The following is a 24,853-nucleotide window of genomic DNA, read 5'->3' on the forward strand; positions in this document are numbered from 1 at the left end:
ATGTTATATTGAATGCTCACAGAAGTATGACATATCAAAACTTACATAATGCAGCTAAAGCCATGTTAGAGGGAAATCTGTGACCTTAAATGTAGAAAGTCTAGGCCCAGTTGGCTGGGTGTAGTGGCTCACACCTGTAATCCAAGGACTTTGGAGGCCAAGGCGGGCAGATCACCTGAAGTCAGGAGTTCAAGACCAGCCTGACCAACATGGTGAAACCCCATCTTAAAAAAAAAAAGAAAGAAAGTCTAGGCCCGGCATGGTGGCTCATGCCTGTAATCCCAGCACTTTGGGAGGCTGAGGCGGGCAGATCACCTGAGGTCAGGAATTTGAGACCAGCATGGCCAACATGTTAAGCCCCATCTCTCCTAAAAATACAAAAATTAGCCCAGTGTGGTGGCAGCTGCCTGTAATCCCAGCTACAGGATTAGCTGAGACAGGAGAGTTGCTTGAACCTGGGAGGCAGAGGTTGCAGTGAGCCAAGATCATGCCTGCACTCCAGCCTGGGCAACAAAGAGGGAAACTCCGAAAAAAAAAAAAAATTCTCTCAAAGAACAAGAACAACAAACTAAATCAAAGGAAGGAAGTGAAGATCTTATATAAATTCAACGGAAAACAAATATACAATAGAAAAAAAATCAATCAAACCGAGCATGGTGGCTCAGGCCTGTGATCATGGAATTACATGAACCCGTACATTTGCAGTGAGCTATTATAATCTTACCACTGCACTCAGCCTGGGCAACAGAGTCAGACCCTGTCTCAAAAAAAAAAGAAAAAGTTAAAAATCAACCAAGCACAAAGTTGTTCCTTTAAAATGACTAATGAAACTTACAGGTTTCTGCTGATCAAGAAAAATATCCAAATGACCATTATCAGGAATGAAAAAGACATCACTGCAAAACCTATGGACATTAAAAATAATGATAAGGTACATAGAAATAGAGCATAGAAGAGTGATTACTAGGGGGTTATTTAATGGGTCAGAGTTTCAGATTTGCAAGATGAAATTCTGAATATCTGTTTCACAATAATGTGAATATATTTACCACTACTGAACTGTATACTTTAAAATGATTGAGATCTTTCCACCAGCTTTCCGTGCCACCATATTGCTGTGCATGAATGTCCAGGCTGATGCTCTCAGTGCCAAAAAGAGAGGCAAACACCAGGTTCTTATTAGGCCATGCTTCAGTCATCATTCGGTTTCTAACTATGATGATGAAGGATGATGCCATTGGCAAATTTGAAATCTGATGATCACAGAGCTGGGAACATTGTTGTGAACGTCACAGGCAGGTTAAATAAGTGCAGTAATCAGCCCCAAATTTGATGTACAGCCCGAAGATCTAGAAAAATGGCAGAAGAGGCCGGGCGCGGTGGCTCACGCCTATAATCCCAGCACTTTGGGAGGCCGACGTGGGTGGATAACGAGGTCAAGAGATCGAGACCATCCTGGTCAACGAGGTGAAACCCCGTCTCTACTAAAAATACAAAAATTAGTTGGGCATGGTGGCGCGTGCCTATAATCCCAGCTACTCGGGAGGGTGAGGCAGGAGAATTGCTTGAACCCAGAAGGCGGAGGTTGCGGTGAGCCGAGATCATGCCATTGCACTCCAGTCTGGGTAACAAGAGGGAAACTCTGTCTCAAAAAAAAAAAAAGTAAGAAAAATGGCAGAATAATCTGCTCCCATTCTGACAGTTTGGATTCATCTTACTAATAGCCTCAGCTGGCAATTTGGACCATGAAGAAGCAAGACAAAAACACAGGAGGGAAAATCCTGGGATTATTTGTCTAGTGATGTAATACATACTTAAAATTAAAATGCCTCATAGGTGAATCTCTTGAGCCTAAGAGTTCAACACCAGCCTGGGCAACATGGCAAAACCCCGTCTACACAAAAAATAGAAAAAAATAGCCCAGCATGGTTAAGCATGCCTGCGGTCTCAGCTACTCAGGAGGCTGAGGCAGGAGACTCACCTGAGTCCAGGAAGTGGAGACTGCAATGAGCCATGACTGTGCCACTGCACTCCAGCCTGGGCAACAGCAGAGATCATGTCTCAAAACCATTTTTAAAAAATTAAATTTAAAAGTAAAATAAAATGCCTCAATGGACAAAAACCAAAATAAATAAAAGTGGTTGAGATGGCAATTTTTCTGTGCTTTTTAACACACACACACAAATAAAAGGGGATTATGAGAACCTTGTTAGTAAATTCTGAAAATAAATTGACAATTTTGAAAATTGCAAAGTACCAAAATTGATACAGGAAGAAATAGGAAACCTAAATTCTCCTACATCTAGGTAATAAATTGAATCCATAGTTTAAAATATGTCGTCAAAGAAAAACCCTAGGCCTAGATGATTTCATTGTTGAATTCTTTATAACATTTAAGGGAAAAAGTAACACCAGTCTTCCACAGATATGTCCTGAGACTAGAAAAAGAGGAAAAATTCCCAACTTTTTCTGTGAGACCAGGATATCATTGATGCCAAATCATTACAAGAGCATTACAAGAAAGGAAAATTGCAGGTTAATTTCTTTTATGAATACAGATGTAAAGTTTGTTTTTTTGAAACTGAGTCTCGCTCTGTCACCCAGGCTGGAATGCAGTGGCATGATCTCAGCTTATTGCAACCTCTGCCTCCCAGGTTCAAGTGATTCTTCTTCCTCAGATTCCCAGGTAGCTGGGATTACAGGCACACAACCACACCTGGCTAATTTTTGTATTTTTAGTAGAGACAGGGTTACACCATGTTGAGCAGGCTGGTCTCGGGCTGCTGGCCTCAGGTGATCATTCATTTCAGCCTCCCAACCAGATGTAAATGTTTTAAGAAAATATTAGCTAAGGCTAGGTGCAGTGGCTCACACTTGTAATTCCAGCACTGAGAGGCTGAGGCAGGTGGACCATTTGAGCTCAAGAATTTGAGACCAGCCTGACCAACATGGTAAAACCCCATCTATACTAAAAATACAAAAAAGTAGCTGGGCATGGTGGTGCATGTCTGTAGTCCCAGCTACTCGGGAGCCTGAGGCAGGAGAATTACTTGAACTCAGGAGATGGAGGTTGCAGTGAGCCGAGATCACCCCACTGCACTCCAGCCTGGGCAACAGAGCCAGACTCCATCTCAAAAAAAAGACATTTGTATTAAAAGTCTTAAAATGAGGAGACAATGATTAAACACATAGAACTTAAAATTACAATTAGAATACACAACAGTAAAATTTTGTTCTTTGCTTCTGAAGGAACATCTTATAACAGGTAACTTAAAATTTTAAAAATAATATAAAAGGGGAGCCAAATACCTGAAAATTTAAATAAAATGAAGCCAAAAAAGGAAATAAATTTATTGCAAGAGATAAAAATTACATTTTAAAGGCTAAAAATAATAAATTCACTACACAACAGGCCCTATTGTCTTGGCTCCTTCAGAAAGATGACTGAAAGGAAACTGGGAAGTGGTTTGGGGAATAGCAGATCCTGCGATATGGTGGGAAGTTCACAGGTTGGTACTGGCTGGGACAGCTGAGTTTTGAAGGTACTCTGCAGTCACAGCGGTGCTGGGGGGCCTGAATCACATTTATGAAGTCTTTGTACTGTAGTTTTATTGTTTTTTTGTTGTTGTTGGTTTGTTTGTTTTAAGACGGAGTCTGGCTCTGTCACCAGGCTGGAGTGCAGTGGCACGATCTCAGCTTACTGCAACCTGCGCCTCCTAGGTTCAAGTGATTCTCCTGCCTCAGCTTCCCAAATAGCTGGGATTAGGATTACAGGCACGCACCACCACACCTGGATAATATTTTTGTATTTTAGTAGAGATGGAGTTTCACCATTTTGGCCAGGCTGGCCCCAAACTCCTGACCTCAAGTGATCCACCCACCTCAGCCTCCCAAAGGATTACAGGCATGAGCCACTGCACCTGGTCTGTACTGTAGTTTAAAAAGTGATTCATTAAAAAAAATCTGTTACTGCCAACCAAAAAGAAAAAAAAAATCCCAAAAAGCTACACACATAATAGAACCCAGAAAATGTGCAGAACTGCAGTTTCTTTTCACAGCTGATTAAAAACGAATACTGCCATTCTCCCTAGACTCCCCTTTGATATCATAGGTAAACAAAATTGATTTTGTGCAATCAATTTTGACAATTTCTGGCACCCCACACTGTACTGGCATCAGTGTTACAGCCCCAGTTCAGATGTACAGTACTTCAGATGGGAAACATTGTCACAGGAGTCCAGTTTTGCATGGACATCATCAAAATGGGAGTCAGTCACGGGGTTGCCATGTTTTTATCTTAATACATACAAAACAAACAAACAAACAAAAAAGCATTTGCTAAACTTCAACACCTACTCTTGATTTTTTTTTTTTTTTTTTTTTTTTTGAGACAGTGGTTTGCTCTTTTGCCCAGGCTGGAATGCAGTGGCACAGTCTCTGCTCTCTGCAACCTCTGCTTCCTGGGTTCAAGCGATTCTCATGCCTCAACCTCCCCAGTAGCTAGAACTACAGTCATGCACCACCACGCCCACTTTACTTTTTTGTAATTTTAGTAGAGATGGTTTCGTCATGTTGTCCAGGCTGGTCTTAAACTCTTGGACTCAAGTGATCCACCTACCTAAGCCTCCCAAAGTGCGGGGTTACAGGTGTGAGACACCACGCCCAGCCTCCATTCTTGATTTTAAAAGAAAAGAACTTTTAAGCTTTGTGCAGTGGCAGTATCGTAGCCAATGAGGTTTATCCAAGGCATGATTATTGCTAGTTGAAAACTTTTCCCAATACCCCGCCATGACGACTTGAAATATAGTCGGCATTGGCAATTTTTGACAGTCTCTACAGAGACTGAATTTAAAAATAATAAATAAATAAATGGGAAAAAAGCAAAGAACTTTTAGCAAACTAGGAAACAGAATACTTAATCTAATAATGGATTTTTCAAAACTACAGCAAACATTATACTTATCAGTGAAATATTAAACTCTTTTCCCCTAAGTTTGTAAATAAGGTTATCTGCTGTTGCTGTCTCTTTCAACATTATATTGACAGTGTTAGCCATTACAATATGGCAAGGAAAAGAAATAAAAGGTGTAAGATTAGAAAGGAAGAATGAAACTGTCACTCTTCACAGAGAAAACGATTAGATGTAGAAAATTCAATTTATTCTGCAAATCAGCTCTTAATAAGTAAATTTAACAGGATCAATTATATATAGACTAACAATAAGCAATTTAAAATGAAATTTCTGGCCAGGCGCAGTGCCTCATGCTTGTGATCCCAGCACTTTGGGAGGCTGAGGTGGGTGGATCACCAGAGGTCAGGAGTTCGAGACCAGCCTGACCAACATGGGGAAACCCTGTCTGTACTAAAAATACAAAAATTAGCCCGGCGTGGTGGCAGGTGCCTGTAATCCCAGCTACTCAGGAGGCTGAGGCAGGAGAATTGCTTGAACATGGGAGGCGGAGGTTGCAGTGAGCTGAGATCGCACCATTGCACTCCAGCCTGGGTGACAAGAGCGAAACTTCATCTCTAAATAAATAAATAAGTAAAATGAAATCATCAAAAAGGTATCATTTACAAAAGCATCAAAAAATGCTGAGGAATATACCTAAGAGAAAATATGCAAGGCTTTTATACAGAGAACTATTATGCATTATTGAGATAAATTAAAGATGGCTTAAATAAATAAATATAACAGGTTGTTGGAATGAAGGACACAATACTATGAAGATTTTAATTCTCCCCAAAGTGATTTATAGATTATGATTTCAGTTAGATCCCAGTTGGTGGGTATGAGTGTGTGTGTATTGAAACTTGACCAATTGATCCTAGAATTTTTTTTGAGACGGGGTTTTACTCCGTCACCCAGGCCGGAGTGCAGTGGCACAATTATGGCTCACTATAGCCGTGACCTCCTGGGCTCAGGTGATCCTCTCACCTCAGCCTCCTGAATAGCTGAGACTATAGGCATGCACCACCATGCCTGGCTACTTTTTGTAGAGATGGGATTTCACCATGTTGCCCAGGCTGGTCTCAAACTCCTAGGCTCAAGCAATCCTCCCACCTTGGCCTCTCAAAATGCTGAGATTACAGGTGGGAGCCACCATGCCCAGCCTGATCCTGGAATTTATGTGGAAATGTAGAGTCAAGAATGACAAGAACATTCTGAAGATTAATAAAGCAAGAGGACTTAGAAACTGGAAATCAAGACTTTTGATAAAGCCCCAGTAGTTAAGGCAGTAAGGTATTGATGCAAGGATGGACAGATAGCAGAACAGAATAGAGTTCTGAAACAGCTGTGCACATACAGTCACTTGACTCATGACAGAGGTGGCACTGCACAGCAATAGGGTAAGGATGGTCTTTTTAAGATAGTGCTGGCTCCACTGCATATTTATAAAGAAAGAAATGAATCTTAATTCCTACTTCACATTATACTGAAAAATTCTTGAAATTGATTATAGACCTCAATGCAAAAGGTAAAACCACGAAGCCTCTAAGAAATAAAATAAAATGTCATCAAAACCTTTAGATAGGCAAAGACTTCTTAAACTAGACTCAGAAAACCCTAACCATAAAATAAAAGATAGATATTTGTTCCACACGAAATTTAAGAAACTTTGCTCATCAAAATACAGTTTTGGAAGAAGGCACCTGCAATGCTTTAACTCACAAAGGACTCTTAGTCAGAAAAAAGAAAAAAAAGACTGACAAACTGATGGGAAAATGAAGAAAGGCATTTCAGAGTGAAACAGATATACAAATAGCCTGCAAATGTATAAAAAGTGTTCATCCATTTTGGTCATTGGAGGAATATAAATTAAAACATAATGAAATGCTGTTATCACCTGCCAGAATGCTGAGATGAAAGAAACAAAATATCAATTATTGGCCTAGAAAGAGAGCAACTGGAGTTCTCGTTTACTGGTGGGAGTTCAGAGTTGGCACAGCCACTATGGAACCTGGTTGGTGTCTGCTGAAGCTGAACATATGTACACCCTAAGACCCAGCAATCCCACTCCTAGGCATCATCTGAGGAAACTGCATGTACATGTGTACAAAAGTGGCCCATGATGGCTATAGTCTGGCACATGAATAATAAATCTGAAGCCTACAAATAAAGCTGACCTCTTGCCTGTATGACTGGAGTTCAAGTAGTTCATTGTCAGGCACTAGTCATAAACCTATTTAGCAGAGGTAGAACAAAGACAGGATGGAATTGTTCAACCCCTACCAGACCCTAAGTTGCCTAACCTTTCTCCCACCCCACACAAGTGCACGTTTACCTTTTCATATGGTTAGCATCACTGAGCACTAATCAGAATCATGAGAATGGAAAACTGCTTTCCTGCCTCTCCTCCACTACTCCTCCTTTCCATGCCACTAGCATCCCCCTGTTGGAAAATTATCTACTGTGCCTCATGCAGCCTCCTTTGAGGCACATTCTCCATCTATATGGAGTCTGTGTTTCTGGACCTACATCTTCAAACTTGCCTCAGAATAAATCCAGCCAGGTGGAGTGACTCACAGCTGTAATCCCAGCACTTTAGGAGGCCAAGGTGGGAGGATCATGTAAGGCCAGGAATTTTGGTCAACATAACAAGACCCTGGCTCTACAAAAGAAAAATTTAAAAATTAGCCCAGCTTGGTGGCACATGCCTGTAGTCCCAGTTACTGGAAAGGCTGAGGCAGGAGAGTTGCTTGAGCCCAGGAGGTTGAAGCTACAGTGAGCTAGGATTGCACCACTGCACTCCACTCCAGTTTGGGAAACAGAATGAGAACATCTCAAAAAAAATTTTTTTAATAAAAATAAATAAATAAAACGAAATCCAACCATGGGTTTCTAGTTACAATGCCTGTTATTTCACTTTTTGGTTGACAGATGCATAGGGCAAGGCATGTGAGAAGCAGCTTGGAGTTCAGTGCCCTCCTCTACTGGCACCTCCACATGTTCAGCTATCCCCAAAGTACCCCAAACCCAGTCCTTTGGTTTTTTATGGAGGATTCATTACATGGGCATGACTGATCAAACTGCTGGCCATGGGTGATCAACTTAACCGTCAGCTCCTCTCCACTACCTTAAGGATGCAGGGGTGAGGCTGAAAGTCACAGTCCTCTAGTCCTGCCTTGGTCTTTCTGGTGACCAGCCCCCAACTGGTGCTACCTCGGGGCTGCCTGCCTTCACCCACCTCTTTAGCACATGAAGGACACCACTGTGGAGATTCTAAAGACTTTAGGAGTTCAGGCCAGGAAGCCTGGATAAAAACCAGATATACATTTTACAATATCACAGATGGGTTTAGTTCATCCTGAAGAGCAGGAAACCCCTGTCATCAGCTCTTTGTTTTTCATCTTCCTTCCTTAGCACGGTTAGATTGTGCCTATACTTCTGGGGACTGAGGATCCTTTGTCAGAAACGAAACAGCTCAGATTTTATGTGGGATCTTGCCACTATGTATAGATAGTAAGCATCTTTGAATTATCCCATTTTAACATTTTTATTTATTTATATTGTTTTTTTTTTTTTGAGATGGAATCTCACTCTTGTCACCCAGGCTGGAGCACAGTGGCATGATCTCGCTCACTGCAACTTCCACCTCCTGGGTTCAAGCAGTTCTCCTGCCTTGGCCTCCCAAGTAGCTATGATTGCAGGTACCCATCACCATCCTTGGTGCAGTGATTATTTCGTGGGTGTATTCTCTTTGTAGAAATTCATTGAATGGGATACTTATGATTTGTGCACCTATCTGTATCTAGGTTAAACATACAAATTTTTGTATTTTTAGTAGAGATGGGGTTTCACCATGTTGGCCAGGCTGGTCTCAAACTCCTGACCTCAGGTGATCCTCCCACCTCGGCCTCCCAACGTGCTGAGATTACACAGGCATGAGCCAATGTACCTGGCCTGTATTTCATTTTTATTTATTAAGAAAAAACTTGTTTAGGTTTCAGGACAAGGTCTCACTGTGTTGCCCATGCTGGGCTTGAACTCTTGGGCTGAAGTGATCCTCCCACCTCAGTCTCTGTAGTAGCTGGGATTACAGATACTGACCATCAATCCCGATTTCATGCCAATGTTTTAACTGCAGAAGACTCAATATAGAAAAGTTAAGAAAACAAAAGTTGTCCTGGTGCTCGTGTGCTAGCATGAAATGCTTTCATTTAATACTCATCTGTTGGGTAATCTGTTGAGATTTTTAGGGGCAACCCTCCATCCCCATCAAGTTGAAGAATTTCTAATCCTCATTTCAAGGCTACAGAAATCAAGACTATATGGTGTTAGTGTTCTTAAAAGAAAAATTTAGCCGGGCACGGTGGCACATGCCTGTAATCCCAGCACTTTGGGAGGCCAAGGCAGGCAGATCACAAGATCAGGAGTTTGAGACCATCCTGGCCAACATGATGAAACCCTGTCTCTACTAAAAATACAAAAATTAGCCAGGCATGGTGGCAGATGCCTGTAATCCCAGCTACTCTGGAGGCTGAGGCGAGAGAATCGCTTGAACCCGGAGGTAGAGGTTGCAGTGAGCCAAGATCGTGCCACTGCACTCCAGCCTGGGCAACAGGGCAAGACTCTGTCTCAAAAAAAAATTAGAGAAACTAAATTTAAAAGAGTTTAATTGAGCAAGAATGATTGAAAAATCAGGCAGCCCGCAGGACCAAAATAGGTTCAGAGCAACTCCAGGGCTGCCCCATGGTTGGATTTATGGACAGAAAAAGGGAAGTGAGGTATAGGAAAGGGAGGTGATGTGGTACGGAAACAGCTGAATGGGTGAAGCTCGGCCTTTGCCTCGCTGAACATGGTTTGCGCTGTTGGCCACTTGTGATTGGCTGAAACTCAGCTTCTGGGATTGGCTGAGACTCCGCTTCTTGGTACAAGAGTAGGTTACACTCTCACACATCCAGTTAGGTGATAGTTCACTGTGTATGGAGAAACCGTTAGGCCGAACTTAAAATCTGTAAGGAAAGACCCGGGCGCGGTGGCTCAAGCCTGTAATCCCAGCACTTTGGGAGGCCGAGGCGGGTGGATCACGAGGTCAAGAGATCGAGAGCATCCTGGTCAATAGGGTGAAACCCCGTCTCTACTGAAAATACAAAAAATTAGCTGGGCAAGGTGGCGCATGCCTGTAATCCCAGCTACTCAGGAGGCTAAGGCGGAAGAATTGCCTGAACCCAGGAGGCGGAGGTTACGGTGAGCCGAGATGGCGCCATTGCATTCCAGCCGGGATAACAAGAGTGAGACTCCGTCTCAAAAAAAAAAAATGTAAGGAAACAGTTTAGTTTAAATTTAATTTAACGGTATAAAGACAGACAAATGGATTGCTGGAACAGAATAGTGCCCAGAAACAGACCCACACATTTACAATCAATAAATTTTCCATAAAGGTGCCAACACAATTCAGTGGGGGAAAGGATAATCTTTTAAACAATCGACAATAGAACAATTGGTTATCCATATGCAAAAAAAAAAAATAAATGAACTCCAACCCTTATTTTCTACCATTTTCAAAGATTTACTTGAAGTGGACTATCTAAGTATTAAAAACTAAGACTATAAAGCTTCTAGATAAACACATTGGGAGAAAATCTTAGTAACCTTAGAATTCTTAAATGTGACACAAAAAGCACAAACTATAGTAAGAAAAAAATCAATTGATTTGACCTTACCAAAATTTGAAACTTTTAATATTCAAAAGATATTGTTATAAAAATGGTAAAGCAAGCCACAGACTGGGAGGAAATATTTGTAAAATGTATGTCTGACAAGACTTGTATCTAGAATTTTTTGTATTTAATTTTTTTTTTTAAGACAGGGTTTCGCTCTGTAGCCCAAGCTGGAGGGCGTAGATGCAATCTTAGCTCACTGCAGCCTCTGCTTCCTGGATTCAAGTAATCCTCCATCTCTGTCTCCCAAGTAGCTGGGACTGCAGATGCTCACCACCACACCTGGCTCCTTTTTGTGTTTTTATTAGAGACAGGGTTTTGCCATGTTACCTCGGCTGGTCTTGAACTCTTGAGCTCAAGTGATCTGCCTCAGCCTCACAGTGTGCTGAGATTACAAGCATGAGCCACCATGCCCAGCCTAGAAGTTTTTAAAAACTCATATACTTGATAATATGAAGACAGCCCAAGCCAGGCATGGTGGTTTGTGCCTATCATCTCAGCACTTTGAGAGGCTGAGTCAGATCACTTGAGCTCAGGAGTTCGAGACCAGCCTGGCCAACATGGTGAAACTCTGTCTCTATTAAAAATACAAAAATTAGCCAGGCATTGTGGCCCACACCTGTAATCTCAGCTACTCTGGAGGCTGAGGCACAAGAATCTCTTGAACACAGGAGATGGAGGTTCCAGTTAGCTGAGATCACACCGTTGCACTCCAGCCTGAGTAACAGAGCAAGACTGTCTCAAAAAAATTTAAAAACAGAAATTTTTTTTAAAAGCCCAGTTTTTTTAATGGGCTAAAGAGTTGAAGAAAACAATTCACAAAAGAAGATATACAGTTGGCTAATAATCCCATGAAAAGATGCTCAGCATCATTAGTCATCAGGGAAATGCAAATTAAAACCACAATGAGAAACTGCTACACTCCTGCTGGAATGCCTAAACTTTTCCAAGACTGACCATGTCAAGTGTTGGTGAGTATAAAAAGGAGCTGGGACTTCTGTACGCTGCCAATAGGACTATCCTAGAACAGCTTGGCAGTTTCTGTAAAAGTTCCTTTTTTCTCAGTCATTTCACTCCTGAGTATTTACAGATCTAGGAGATATGAAAGCATATGTTCACACAACCTATGTGCACAGATGTTCATAGCAACTTTGTGAGAGCCAATATATAATATGTAATTCCATTTATATAAAATTCTAGAAAGATTCAAACTAACCTATGTTTCCCTGGCAATAGGAGTAGGGTAGAAAGAAGGGGAAGGGATTATCGTGAGGCACCAGGAAACTTTGGGGTGATATGTTCCTTATCTTCATTCTGGTGATGGTGTCACTGGTGTGTACAGATGTCAGCACTCACCAAATTATGTACTTTAAACATGTGCATTTCATTGTATGTCAGTTATACACCAGTAAAACTTACAAACAGTTTAGTAGAAAGGCAATGTAAGCATGGCTTAGCTTTGAGTAGCACAAATAGTCAAATAACCTAAATATGGAATTTTAAAATCAAATATAATTATATCGAGGCAATGGAAAGTATGTGCAATGTGGGGGCGGGCGTTAGGAGAAAATCCTCATGTTCCACAGTGGGAATTCATAAAGTCTAAGACTGAAAAAATTCAGAAGGACCAATATAGGCATATTACTAGAGACATGGAAGTAAATGCTAAGAATCAGCTAAAAGTGCCTATCTTTGAGAAGTGGAGACTACTGGTCTTAAGAACACATGTGGAATGAACTAAACCATATGAAGCTTTAACTTTCATATAATTATAAACTTTAAAATATATTATCCGAGGCCGGGTGTAGTGACTCATGCCTGTAATCCCAGCACTTTGGGAGGCTGAGGCAGGCGGATCACCTGAGGTCAGGAGTTTGAGACCAGCCTGGCCAATATGGTAAAACCCCATCTCTACTAAAATTACAAAATCTAGCCAGGCATGGTGGCAGGTGCTTGTAATCCCAGCTACTGGGGAGGCTGGGCAGGAGAATCACTTGAGCCTGGGAGGCAGAGGTTGCAGTAAGCTGTGATCACGCCACTGCCCTCAAGCCTGGGCAGCAAGAGCAAAACTCCATCTAAAAAAATAAATAATAATTATATATATATATATAATCAGAGCCCCCAAGTCTGCCCAGCTGATGAGGGGACTCCATGCCTCTCCCCAGGACCAAACCAGAACAGGTGCTCAGATGAGACGTCTGGGGGCAGTCCTCCATAAGATGGTGTGTCCAGGAAAGAGTCTTTACATTTCTCTCTTTCTTTTTTTTTCTTTGAGACAGAGTCTCGCTATATTGCCAGGCTGGAGTGCAGTGGTGCGATCTTGGCTCACTGCAACCTCCGCCTCTCAGGTTCAAGCGATTCTCCTGCCTCAGCCTCCCAAACAGCTGGGACTACAGGTACAAGTCACCACATCCAGCTAATTTTTGTATTTTCAGTAGAGATGGGGTTTCACCATATTGGGCAGGCTGGTCTCGATCTCTTGACCTCGTGATCTGCCCACCTCAGCCTCCCAAAGTGCTGGGATTATAGGCATGAGCCACTGTGCCTGGCCAAGAGTTCACATCTCTAAGTGGAATCCTTTTGAGAGCACTAGGGGCCGGGCGCGGTGGCTTACGCCTAGATTCCCAGCACTTTGGGAGGCCGAGGCGGGTGGATCACAATTGCTGATCTCTTGATCCACAGTTGTGGATCATTCTGTTTTTCACAATTGCTGACCATCCCCCCTGAAATCACTGTGCCCAGAGACACTGCTGTGCCGGCTCCCAGGTGCCACCTCCCTATATATACACCTCAGGGGTGGCCGAGTAGACATGTCTACAGGCTGCAGGGATGGAGGGACCTTCAGTGTTTTCGTGCTGACATAAACGCTTGTCACTTTACGTCATGCTCAACACGGAGGCTGGAAAATGGCGATGCAGATGGCTGCCTGGCCCTGCATATAGACCCGGCCCCACAGCCTGCATCTCCCATGGCCCTGCCCTGGCAGGAAGTGGGTGGTCAGAGTCTCAGGAGGAGACCATCAAGAGATCGAGACCATCCTGGTCAACAAGGTGAAACCCCGTCTCTATTAAAAATACAAAAATTAGCTGGGCATGGTGGTGCGTGCCTGTAGTCCCAGCTACTCAGGAGGCTGAGGCAGGACAATTGCTTGAACCCAGAAGGTGAAGGTTGCGGTGAGCCGAGATCGTGCCATTGCACTCCAGTCTGGGTAACAACAGCCAAACTCTGTCTCAAAAAAAAAAAAAGCACTAGGCAGCTTTTGCTTTGAGGAGCTCCAGTGGTTAGTCCCTTGGGGATCCAAAGATTGGGACTTAGATGCTTAAAGCATGCTTGAATTGAAGGATGCCCACACTCTTTCCATTTCTCTAATAAGAGCCTCAAATGAAGGATATTTAAGAAAATGTCATGCTTCAAAGATAATCCACATTGTTTCTTCCAAGCTCTATGGGAAACATAGGCCTGATGACCTATTAAGCCTCTTTTTATTCTTCTTTTTCAGGTGGTCACTTCTTTCATCGAAACTCTTTGTCCCCTCGGAGTCTGGTGTATGAAAGTGAATTCTCCACAATTGAACCTTCTTTGGACATATATGATGAGAACAAAACCTGATTTTGAAACATGGGCTGTAGGGTCACTGCTTTTGTGATTTGATTTCTGATCACCTTTCTTATTTTGTATTCTGTCAGCATCCGTTTTGGAAGAATGGCAGCACTTTCAAGCACAGGCTGGGGTTCAGGGTTAATTTGCAAAGTTCCCCCAAGGCGAGGCTTTGAGGACAGCAGTATTGCCCAGGTGAGCCTTGTGGAATTGAAAATGCGTCCAAGCTGATTATTGAAGGTGGGCATCTAGCAAGCCTGGCTGTTTCCAGAGAAGAGGCTGGGCCTGGGATTCATGTTGCATTGCAGATGCATCTCATGCTGTTCTGTTCCAGGGAAGCTGGAGTTTTTAACATCCTTTTGTGGTCCCTGCTTACGATGCATATTGCCCTGTGGGAGAAGCTTCCTACCCCTGCGGAATGCAGGTGCTGCTCCCTGACCTACTCTGGATGGGCCCCTCTTGCTTATTCTACTTCCTGCTGAAGAGCCTCTTCTAAAGGGTGTTGAGAAAAGTCCTTGCCTTTGTACCTCCTCCTGAGACGCTGATCACCCACTTCCTGCCAGGGCAGGGCCATGGGAGACGCAGGCTGTGGGGCCGGGTCTATGTGCAGGGCCAGGCAGCCATCTGCATCGCCATTTTCCAGCCTCCGTGTTGAGCATGACGTAAAGTGACAAGTGTTTATGTCAGCACGAAAACACTGAAGGCCCCTCCATCCCTGCAGCCTGTAGACATGTCTACTCGGCCACCCCTGAGGTGTGTGTATAGGGAGGTAGCACCTGGGAGCCCGGCACAGCAGTGTCTCTGGGCACAGTGATTTTAGGGGGGATGGTCAGCAATTGTGAAAAACAGAATGATCTGGAATGTCTCATTGGGAAGACTGAACCCCCATCTTGCTGCAAATACCAGAGAAGCACCCATCTTCAGTGTCCACTGTGCAGCCCAGTCCTCCCCACCAGCCCCAGCATAGCATGAAAAAGGCACAGGAGCACTGGCTGCCAGGCTTACAGGATGGTGCAGCAGCCAGCATGCCGGGCATCACGGACATGCGGGATTCTCCCACACATCTTGGATGACACCGAATTAACATGATGAGAAATTTGCATCTTACAAGTGATTCCAGTACAGAACCACCATGGGCAAATCTGTTTTGCAAAATAAGCAAAAATCTGTACACCCTCTGCAAAAGGACACAACCGAGTTGAATCTGCTTCTCCTTATTGGTATGAGCTGCGTGGAGGCGTGAGGTGTACAGACCCTTGTTGTGAGAACAGAAACCTCAGTCTCTGCGTGCCTAGGGTGTGATTTGGTAGCAAACCGAGCAGACACGTGAATCCCCCGCCCTGTTCTCACTGACTGTGGAACATAAGTTTGAAGTGAACACTTCCCATTTTCCCACGTGCAGCTTCTCCTGAGTGTCTTTTCTCATAATGCACCAGTAACATGCCTCAAACACAGGTATGCCTGAAAGAAACCTGCAGAGCCCTGGATGGGGACAGCCTTCATGAGTGTTGTCAGAGAGCAAGCAGTGGCATTTTGTTTTCACTTGTTTGAGACTAGAACGGTGCAGATTTTAAAGGTGTTAGCAGCTTTTGTGTTTTACCTTTTACCAAGGGCTTTTGGGGGTTTTTTTCTTTACTATAGTCTTTGTACTATAAAAATATTTTCAATGAGCAATTTCAATATACCATAGTTCAGAAAAACAAGTTTTTCCATTGGGCTCTCAGAGGGAGAATGAGTCTGCAGGAGGCTGCTGGAGGTTCTAGACACGTGCCTGCATGTGTATGTGCTTAGCCCCCCTGAAAGATAGGACAGCTCAGTTCTGATTGTTGCCATGTTGTCTGTATCACCTCCTTGTTTTCCCAAACCAAAACTCAGACGCCAGTGTAGCATTTTCTCCTGATTTGAGGTCTTACAAAGGCATATACATTAAATTCCACTCAACATTTTTTTTTTTTTTAAGACAAAGTCTGACTCTGTCACCAAGGCTTGATTGCAGTGGTGCAATCTTGGCTCACTGCAACCTCCACCTCCGAGTTCAAGCTATTCTCCTGCCTCAGCTTCCTGAATAGCTGGAACTACAGGCGTGCGCCACCACACCCGGCTAATGTTTGTATTTTTAGTAGAGATGGGGTTTCACCATGTTGGCCAGGCTGGTCTCAAACTCCTGACCTCCGGTGATCCACCTGCCTTGGCCTCCCAAAGTGCTGGGATTACAGGCATGACCCACCATGCCTGGCTTCAACACAGTTTCTTTACTGAAAAAGTATGAAATTACTTAAGAAGAAATAACAATTTCAGGCCCCTAGAATCTGTCTATCAATATAACATTTGAATTTCTGGGAAATTTGGGGCACACATTTACTGTAGAATAACCAAGGAGGCATTCCTTACGGGAGTATACTCAGAACAGTGCTCCGGGTCTTAGCTTGACACCCTTCTCTGGAAAATCGGGGTCATTCTCTGACTCAGCTACAGAATGTCCTATCTTTGTCAGGAGGGACACTAACTTCTCATTAAGATCTTGTTCTTCAGAAGTACAGAGGTTGTTTGGTTTTTGGTTTCTGATTTTTGTTTTTGTTTTGAGACAGGGTCTCACTCTGTCACCCAGGCTGGAGTTCAGTGGCACAACCTCGGCTCACTGCAGCCTCCACCTCCTGGACTCAAGTGATCCTCCTACCTCAGCCCAAGAGTAGCTGGAACCACAGGCACAATTCACCATGCCCAGCTAATTTTTGTATTTTCTCTAGAGACATGGGACTTCGCCGTGTTGCCCGGGCTGGTCTTGAACTCCTGGGCTTAAGCAATCCACCCCCACCTCAGCCTCCCAATGTTCCGGGATTCCAGGTGTGAGCCACCATGCCCAGACAAGAATGGCATTTTTTTTTTTTTAATCTCAAATGAAAGCCTCTTTACTAGCTGCTATGCTGGGGGAAATCCGTGCTAAGCTGGGACCCTGGTACGGAAGTGGCTGGGGCTGCCAGTCAGGCAAGCATTGTGAGGACGCATGTCTCCACATGGGCAGTGCTACTCTGAGGCACTTGGGAGCAGTGTTCTGCCTGCTGAAGGTGTGGTGGGGTGCAAACAATGAGTGTCTCAGTTGTTGCAAGTCTTGCCACCAGCAGCAGTTATTTGGAAATGTATGATAACTTCAGTCATTGTTGAGGGGGGAGCTATTTGAAGCAGGGAAGGGGCTGAGGAGTCAGCTGTTTACACCACACCCCCTCCCTGCCTCCAGTGGACTGCTGTGAGCTGGGCCTGTGCCCAGGTGAGCAGAACTATGGCATGTGTGGCAGGATGAGCAGGTCTAGAGCCAGGGCAGCCAGCTGCATCCTCTGGGAGTTGGTTGTGACTATTGAAATGCACAGGCTTAAGCTTTGGTGATTTTTTTTTTTTTTTGAGACAGAGTCTCACTCTGTCACCCAGGCTGGAGTGCAGTGGCGCAGTCTCAGTTCACTGCAACCTCCTACTCCCGGGTTCAAGCAATTCTTCTGCCTTAGCCTCCTGAGTAGCTGAAACTACAGGCTTGCATCACCACACACAGCTAATTTTTGTATTTTTAGTAGAGATGGAGTTTCACTATATTGGCCAGGCTGGTCTCAAACTCTTGACCTCGTGATCTGCCTGCTTCAGCCTCCCAGAATGTTGGGATTACAGGCATGAGCCAACGCACCCGTCCACTTTGGTGGTTTTTAACATGCTAAGGGAGGATGTTAAAACTGCCCATAGTAGCCTTCTTTCCTATTATTCCAGGAGGAGAAGAAGGGAGGCCAGACAGCCAGAGCTTCCACCGAAGGAGGCAGAGCTCAGCCACTGGTGTTGGTGAGCATGTCTGCCCAGGGCTGCCTGCCTCCGCCCTCCACTTGGGAAGACAAGCTCTATCCCCAGCTAAAAACGCATCACAATCCTGAAGAGCCTTGCTTCTGCAGATAGGCCCCATCTCCCAGCTCCCCAGTGGTCCTCAGGCCTGGCTAAGAGACATGTCCATGAGGCACTGCCTTGACCTCTGGTCTGGCACCTGTCAGCTTCCGTGATGTGGCAACAGTCCCAGCTGCCAGTGAGTCTGATGATATTTGGAAAAGTATTTTTTAAAATGAGATTACTGAATTTTACAAACTTTACATTTCCTATAGGCTGTATAAGCTCTTCTCATGTTTACCTTCATATCCATCCAATCCATTCATTGAGGTACATGCTAAATAAAATTTTTTTTACACTTTAATTTTTTTAGAGACAGGATCTCACTCCATCGCCCAGGCAGGAGTACAATGGCACAATCATGGCTCACTGCAGCCTTGACCTCCTGGGCTCAAGTGATCCTCTCACCTCAGCCTCCCCAGTAGCTGGGACCACAGGCTCAGGCCACTCCCCCCATGCCCAGCTGAAGATAGTTTTAACTGAAGAAAAATCAAAGTATTCTCCTGCTGTTAACCTTTATTATTGAGGCACTGACTCTGCTATAGGAAAACAAGGAGGTGACGTTAATATCAGTGGTTGACATTAACCACTGGCAAGTGACAATGTGATTCCTTGACAAGTGGATGCTGCTCATAAATGTCATGAAAGAAAAACACTGATTTTAGTGAAGCAGAATGTAGAAGGAAAAGAGTGGGACTGTACAGTTAATATTGTCAGTAGACTTTTATTCAGCCCTCTGTGCCAAACACACATACTTGAAGTTGGAGTGAATCCATGACCATTGAGATTTTGGCTGTTTTATACAATGAGCGTATTATCAACCAACTAGGGTATGAGAGCAAATGATAGGAGGGTGAATCTGGATGAGGAGGGACTTCCAGGGCACAGGTGGAGGGGAGGCATTGCAGCCATAGAGAGGCCTGAGGGAACAGTGGCGAGGAGGTGTGGACAATGGCCAGGAGGCAAGGGCAGCACTTCCTGGGCAGGGAAGACTTACCAAGGGGACCAGACTCCTGTCTCTGTTTGGAAAGAAAAGGAACCGCACTAGGGGTTGGGGAGGGCTGGGATGCCAGTCCTGCCTGAGGGGCCAAGGCAAAAGGAAGGCATTCACAGACCCCACACCAGGCTCTGATGGCAAGTGGAAAAGGAGGGAGATTGAAGCAGAAGCCTAGGCTTCCAGTCCTGGTGCCTGGGTGGGTATTGGGGGGACCCAGGGAGAGCCCTGTGGGGATATTTTAGGTCTGGGCTGGCAGGGGCTCTGGAAGGGGGCATGGAGGTGTGAACCTGGTGCCCAGGTGGAGGTTCAGTGGGGGGGGTAGCTGGCCAAGGTGCAGACCCCTGCATCAGAATGCCTGTGAAGCTGTGTTTCTATGTTTCTTAAATTTTTTAGAGACAGGGTCCCACTCTATTTCCCAGGCTGGAGTTTAGTGGTGTGATCTCAGCTCACTGCAGCCTCAACCTCCTAGGTTAAAGTGATACCCCTACCTCTGCCTCCAGAGTAACTGGGACTACAGGTGCATACCACCATGCCCAGCTAATTTTTTTTGTTGTTGTTTTTTTGAGACGAGTCTCGCTCTGTCCAGGCTGGAGTGCAATGGTGCAATCTTGGCTCACTGCAACCTCCACCTCCCAGGTTCAAGGGATTCTCCTGACTCAGCTTCCCAAGTAGCTGGGACTACAGGTGTGTGACACCACACCTGGCTTAATTTTTAATTGTTTTAAAGACAGAGTTTCTCCATGTTGCCCAGCCTAGCCTCAAACTCCTGGGCTCCAATGATCTGCCCACCTTACCCTCTCAAAGTGCTGGGATTATAGGCATGAGCCACCACCCCCAGTCAGAAGCTGTGTTTTAAGAGGACATGCCATCTTGTCCTGCTGAACACCTCCATGTAATCACAATATCTATAGCACCCAAATCTCTTCCTTCCTCCTCCCTCCGCCAACACACCTCCACAGGTATGCACACACTCACACTCAATGGAGGCAGAATCTCCCAAGAGGGGCTGGCCAGGAGAGGTGTCCCTGAGTTCAGATGGAGGTGGAAGCCAGAGTGGGGCTGGGACCCCCTAGTGACATGAGGATGGGGCTTGGGATAAAGCCCTGACATTTAAGATGTGGAGAGGAGCTACTGAAGGCAATTGATTTAGAAAAGCAATTGAAAATGATTTCTTTCTTCAAGAAAGGCAGTCCAACTAGCCGTCACTTCATCTCCTGTGTTCAGTGTCACCCAGAAGCAGAGTTTAATGTGACTAAACTCAACACTGGCTCATACTGTCAGAGAGTGTGGGGAGATGAGTAAGGGATCCTCATCACAGGGCGACACCCACAGCTTAAAATAGGCGCCTTCCCCTCCCAGGTCCGGTTAGGGCAAATGTTATACATAAGGGGCATGGAGTTCTGTCTTGTATTTTGGCCTTGTTGGGTGAAACATTCCAAAGCTTCCACACACCCTCCTTTTGGCCCATTAGGAAAGGCTGTTGATTGTAATATTCGCACAGCACCCTTGGTTGTGGTGAAGAGTCTTGCAGAAAGACTGGGAGAAGCCCTTTTGTGTTTGAAGTATTGTAGCATCAGAAAAAAACAGGAAGAAGGCAGGCAGGAAGAAGGTGCCTGTGTTTACTTCTTGGAATTCTCTTCCTCATTGTCTGAGGCAACTTCAAGGAAAGCGAAGTGTGAGCCTCCAAATCTGCACCTCGGAGGAACATTCTCCTTGCGAGTCATGGGACTGGCTGGCCCTGTGACTCATGGGGGCTCCAAGTTTCCAGGTCACACTGGCCCCTGAGGCCTGGCTGTGAGGTCTCAGTTGGGGAGCAGGAGGCTCCCTGTAGCCATGAAGCTTCTCTGGGGTATGGCTAAAGGTTCACCCTCTTTTTTGTGGGTTTCCTGGAAGATCCCAATAAACTGAGCTTTGAAGAAGAGAGGCCAAGAGGGTTTCCAGCCGCCTGTGTTCTCCACAGCTGTGGCCCCACAGCCTCCAGTGACTGTGGAGGGGAAGGTGCCATCTGCCTTGGCTGCTGAAAGGGTGATGTTCCCATGCCCGAGTCTTGGCTCCCGTACTCTCACAAAGATCCTGCAGGGGGCTGCCCAGTCATCACCTGGACTCATCAGAGGTTTTCCTTCTTTTTCCACCCTAGACTCAAGCTATTTTTTTCTGTTTTCTTCACTCTAACTTGCGGAAGAAGGAAGATCCTTTATGGAAAAGAAAAAAATAAATAAACCTTTCAACATCCTGCAACTTGAGTTTTAAGCTTTCAGAAGGAGTCAGTGCTGCTGGCCAGCTCAGACCTTTGCCTGGGCTGTGGAGTTCCTCCTGTTGACTCTTCCTCCCTGTGCACACACCACAAAAGTTCTAGGTGGCCCAGCCAGCCCTGGGAAAACAGCGCTAGTGGCCCAAGCTGAGGGTGGTGCCTCGCCTAGCGCATATGCATTGTCCTTTGGGAACTCAAGGTGCACATGGTGAGCAGGCTCCTCTCAGTCAAGGCGGGAGGCTCCGGGCCCCTCTGCTGTCCTCTCAGGCCACCCAGCTCCCTGCAGAACATGGTCACCTGGCCAGGCTGACTTGGCCTCCTCAGTCCCCCACACATCCTCAGATCATCACCTTCCCTAGCCACCTCTCTGTACAGCCACCAACATCTGTGGAGCATCATAGACAATGGTTCTGAGCTGTGGTTTACAAATTTAACCCCACACAAAGTAAATTCAAATTTGCTTTTGGAATGCCCTTTATCTCCAATTAAGTGCAAGTATATTTACGCTATGTGATTTTAAAGGACTTCTCCAATGACTGGGAGGTACTGAACCAAGATGTTTGTAAAGAAATGGTGGGGGGAGGTGATTAGGTGGAATATAACATCCCTGCCATTTCTCTTCCTTCAGGTGAGTAAGCACTCTTATAGCAGAAGGGCTATGGATTGCCAGCTGTGCTCTGTGGACTGGGCCAGTAGGTATGGCCCAGTTCCAGGTCCCAGCACCTTTGCTGAGTGCCCAACCTGAGATGACATGTGCCATCCTGGAGAGAACAGAGAGGGTGCTTCTCCAGGCAGCCTGAGCCTGGTTTGCTGAGCCAGCTGGAGGAGTGGATCTCCTGACGGGCTTGGGGCCAGAATCTGGTATCTTAAGCTGAGAATTGGAGGCAGGATCTACTGCAGAGAGGCAATAACTCTAACAACAACAACAAACTTGTCCAGTATGATTACAAAGACAGGAAAAGGCTCCAAGCTAGAAAATGATATTTGGAGTATGGAGAACATTGTCACCTGATAGAAGCATTCTGTTCCCGTACAGAAAAAGGAGCTGGTGCAGGTCCTAGGCCACATATGTCACAATTGTTTTGAACCCTCAGTAGCTTTTATACTCATAAAATATCAAAGTTGCCCCTTTCATATTTGGGTCATTCAAAGAGCCTACCTTACTCCAGGTTCCTGCTCACTATGCACAGCCTCTCAGAATATGGCATACAAAACTATTTTTCTAACTATAGCACAGGTAATGTGGGGTGGGGAGGCTTGGGATATACCTAAATGTGGCAAATGACTTATCTTCCACCTTGAGGGATGAAAAGGAAACTATGCACTTGAATTTTAATTCACCATTGGATTGCTTGTGCCAGAAAGAGCAGTAAATACTGAAGAAGCAAAACACGATTAGCTCAGTTTTGGGCCTCCCTGTAGGGATAGTTTTCTCGTCTGGAACGCAAACACCTACAAGTAGAGCGTGAGCTCGTTCTTGACAATCAGATCTCATCAACCCTTTGGAATGTTCTGGGCAGCACAATTCCTAGGTCTGCATGGTTGGTGTAAGTATAATCAAGTAGTGAAATTGTATGGTATATACTTATATGCCAACAGTGTACACCTGTATGTGCAGAATTTGCTGATATAACCATTTCAATAAAAAACCTATTGAAAAAGCTGATTTGACCACATGGAGTATTCTTGGTGGTAACGTGTATCACTGAGGACTCTCTTGGTTACAGATGACAGAAAACCCAACCAAAACTGGCTAACACAAAAGGGGAATGTAATGGTTCCCAAAAGCCAAAATGCCCAGAGGTGCCTATGTCAGGCTTGCTGTGATTTGACCCTCAAATGCTGACACCAAGACACATGCCAACTTTGCCTCCTTCATGGGAACCCTATTCCCAGGCTCAGGGAGGCAGAAACCTCATCAACACTAGAGTCATTAGTCATCAGGAAAATGGAAATCCAAACCACAGTGAGATACCACTTCCCACCCTCTAGAAATGGCCATGAAGAAAAAGAAAGACAGTAACAAGTCTTGAGGAGAATTGGAAAAACTAGAATTCATATATAGTGCTGGTGGGCAGGTGAAGTAGTACAGCTGCTTTGGAGAGCAGTTTGGTCATTGCTTAAAAAGTTAAACAGAGTTGTACCACATGACCCAACAATACCACTCCTTGATGTACGCCCAAGAGAATTAAAAACATACTCACACAAAGACTTGTACACAAATGTTCATGGCAACATTATAAGAAGGGAAAACAATCCAAATGTCAATCAACAGAAAATAAACACAATGTGGTGTATCACACCATGGGGTATTATTCAACAATAAGAAGGAATGGAGTATCATAATACATGCTACAACATGGATGAACCTCAAACATATTATGGAAAGTGAAAGAAGCCATACACAAAAGACAACATATTGTATGATTCCATTTATATGAAGAAATGTCTAGAATGGGAAAAATGTACAGAGTCAAAATACATTGATGGTTGCTGGGGCAAAGCCGGGGGCAGGTAGGGAAGTGGAGAATGGCAGCATAGATAAAAATGTTCTGGAATTAGTGATGATGGATGCCCAGCCTAGTGAATATACTAAAAACCACTAAATCTTTCACTTTAAAAGAGTGAATGTTATGGAATGTGAATTATATCTCAGAAAATTAAAAAGAAGTAAGCTTAGCATACACATACTAAGTGCTCGATAAATCTTTGTTCTTTTTCTTCTTATAAAAAAATCATTCTCGAGGAGTGGTCTCCAGGTCAGCAGCATCGACATCACCTAGGAATGAGTTAGAAATGCAAACACCCTGGGGTGTTGGGGCAGCGACCTGTGTGGTTTTGTTTTGTTTGACATGGAGTCCGGCTCTAGCTGGTTTTGAACTCCTGACCTCAAGTGATCCTCCCACCTCAGCCTCCCAAGTGGCTGGGATTATAGCAGCCTGTTTGAATCAGCCTTCCAGGTGATCCTAATGTATGCCCAAGTTTGAGAGCCACTGGAATGAAGGAACAAGACAACTCTTTACCTCCTCTCAGGGTGTTAAAAAGTGCAGTTCTTCCAAATTCTTTCCCTCTAGAGAGCACAATGACTATCTTGGTTCGAGCTTCCAAGGTGTTGAAGAAAGCCCACCTCTGCATCTTAAAAACTGATTCCTATATCCAGTAACATTGCAGAAGACTGCAGGTCACTCTGGGTATCAACTGCATGGACCTACATCCATCACACCAAGATTCTCAAGTGCCAGACAAAAAAACCCACCTGGAAGCCAGGTCCAGCTCCAAAGATGGTTCTAACTGCCCCCTTCCCTCTGTCCTGGTGGGAGCTTCAGCCAGCAGGGTGACCCCACACTCCAGTCGAGCCGAGACAGCATGCATCCAAGCCTGCTGTCCCAGGTGGAGTTGACAGCCCCTTCACACAGAAGGTCGTGTGTGGA

The 24,853-nt window shown here is 44.8% G+C and overlaps 1 protein-coding gene and 1 non-coding gene across 2 annotated transcripts in view; both read left to right on the forward strand.

The window, feature by feature from the left end:
- The window catches only part of RNF130 (ring finger protein 130), a 170,730-nt gene extending 147,647 nt beyond the window's left edge, over positions 1–23,083 (forward strand). The window contains exon 8 of the mRNA XM_035290734.3: positions 14,162–23,083. Within this exon, the coding sequence (XP_035146625.2) occupies positions 14,162–14,271 (110 nt within the window). The 3' untranslated portion in view covers positions 14,272–23,083. The remainder of the gene's footprint in view (positions 1–14,161) is intronic.
- LOC118151732 (U4 spliceosomal RNA) lies at positions 4,702–4,842 on the forward strand. The gene has a single exon (XR_004740149.1). It is a non-coding gene; the product is annotated as a U4 spliceosomal RNA (small nuclear RNA).
- Positions 23,084–24,853: the final 1,770 nt, after the last annotated feature.

Source organism: Callithrix jacchus, chromosome 2 (assembly GCF_049354715.1).
Source record: "Callithrix jacchus isolate 240 chromosome 2, calJac240_pri, whole genome shotgun sequence".
Classification (NCBI taxonomy): domain Eukaryota; kingdom Metazoa; phylum Chordata; class Mammalia; order Primates; family Cebidae; genus Callithrix; species Callithrix jacchus.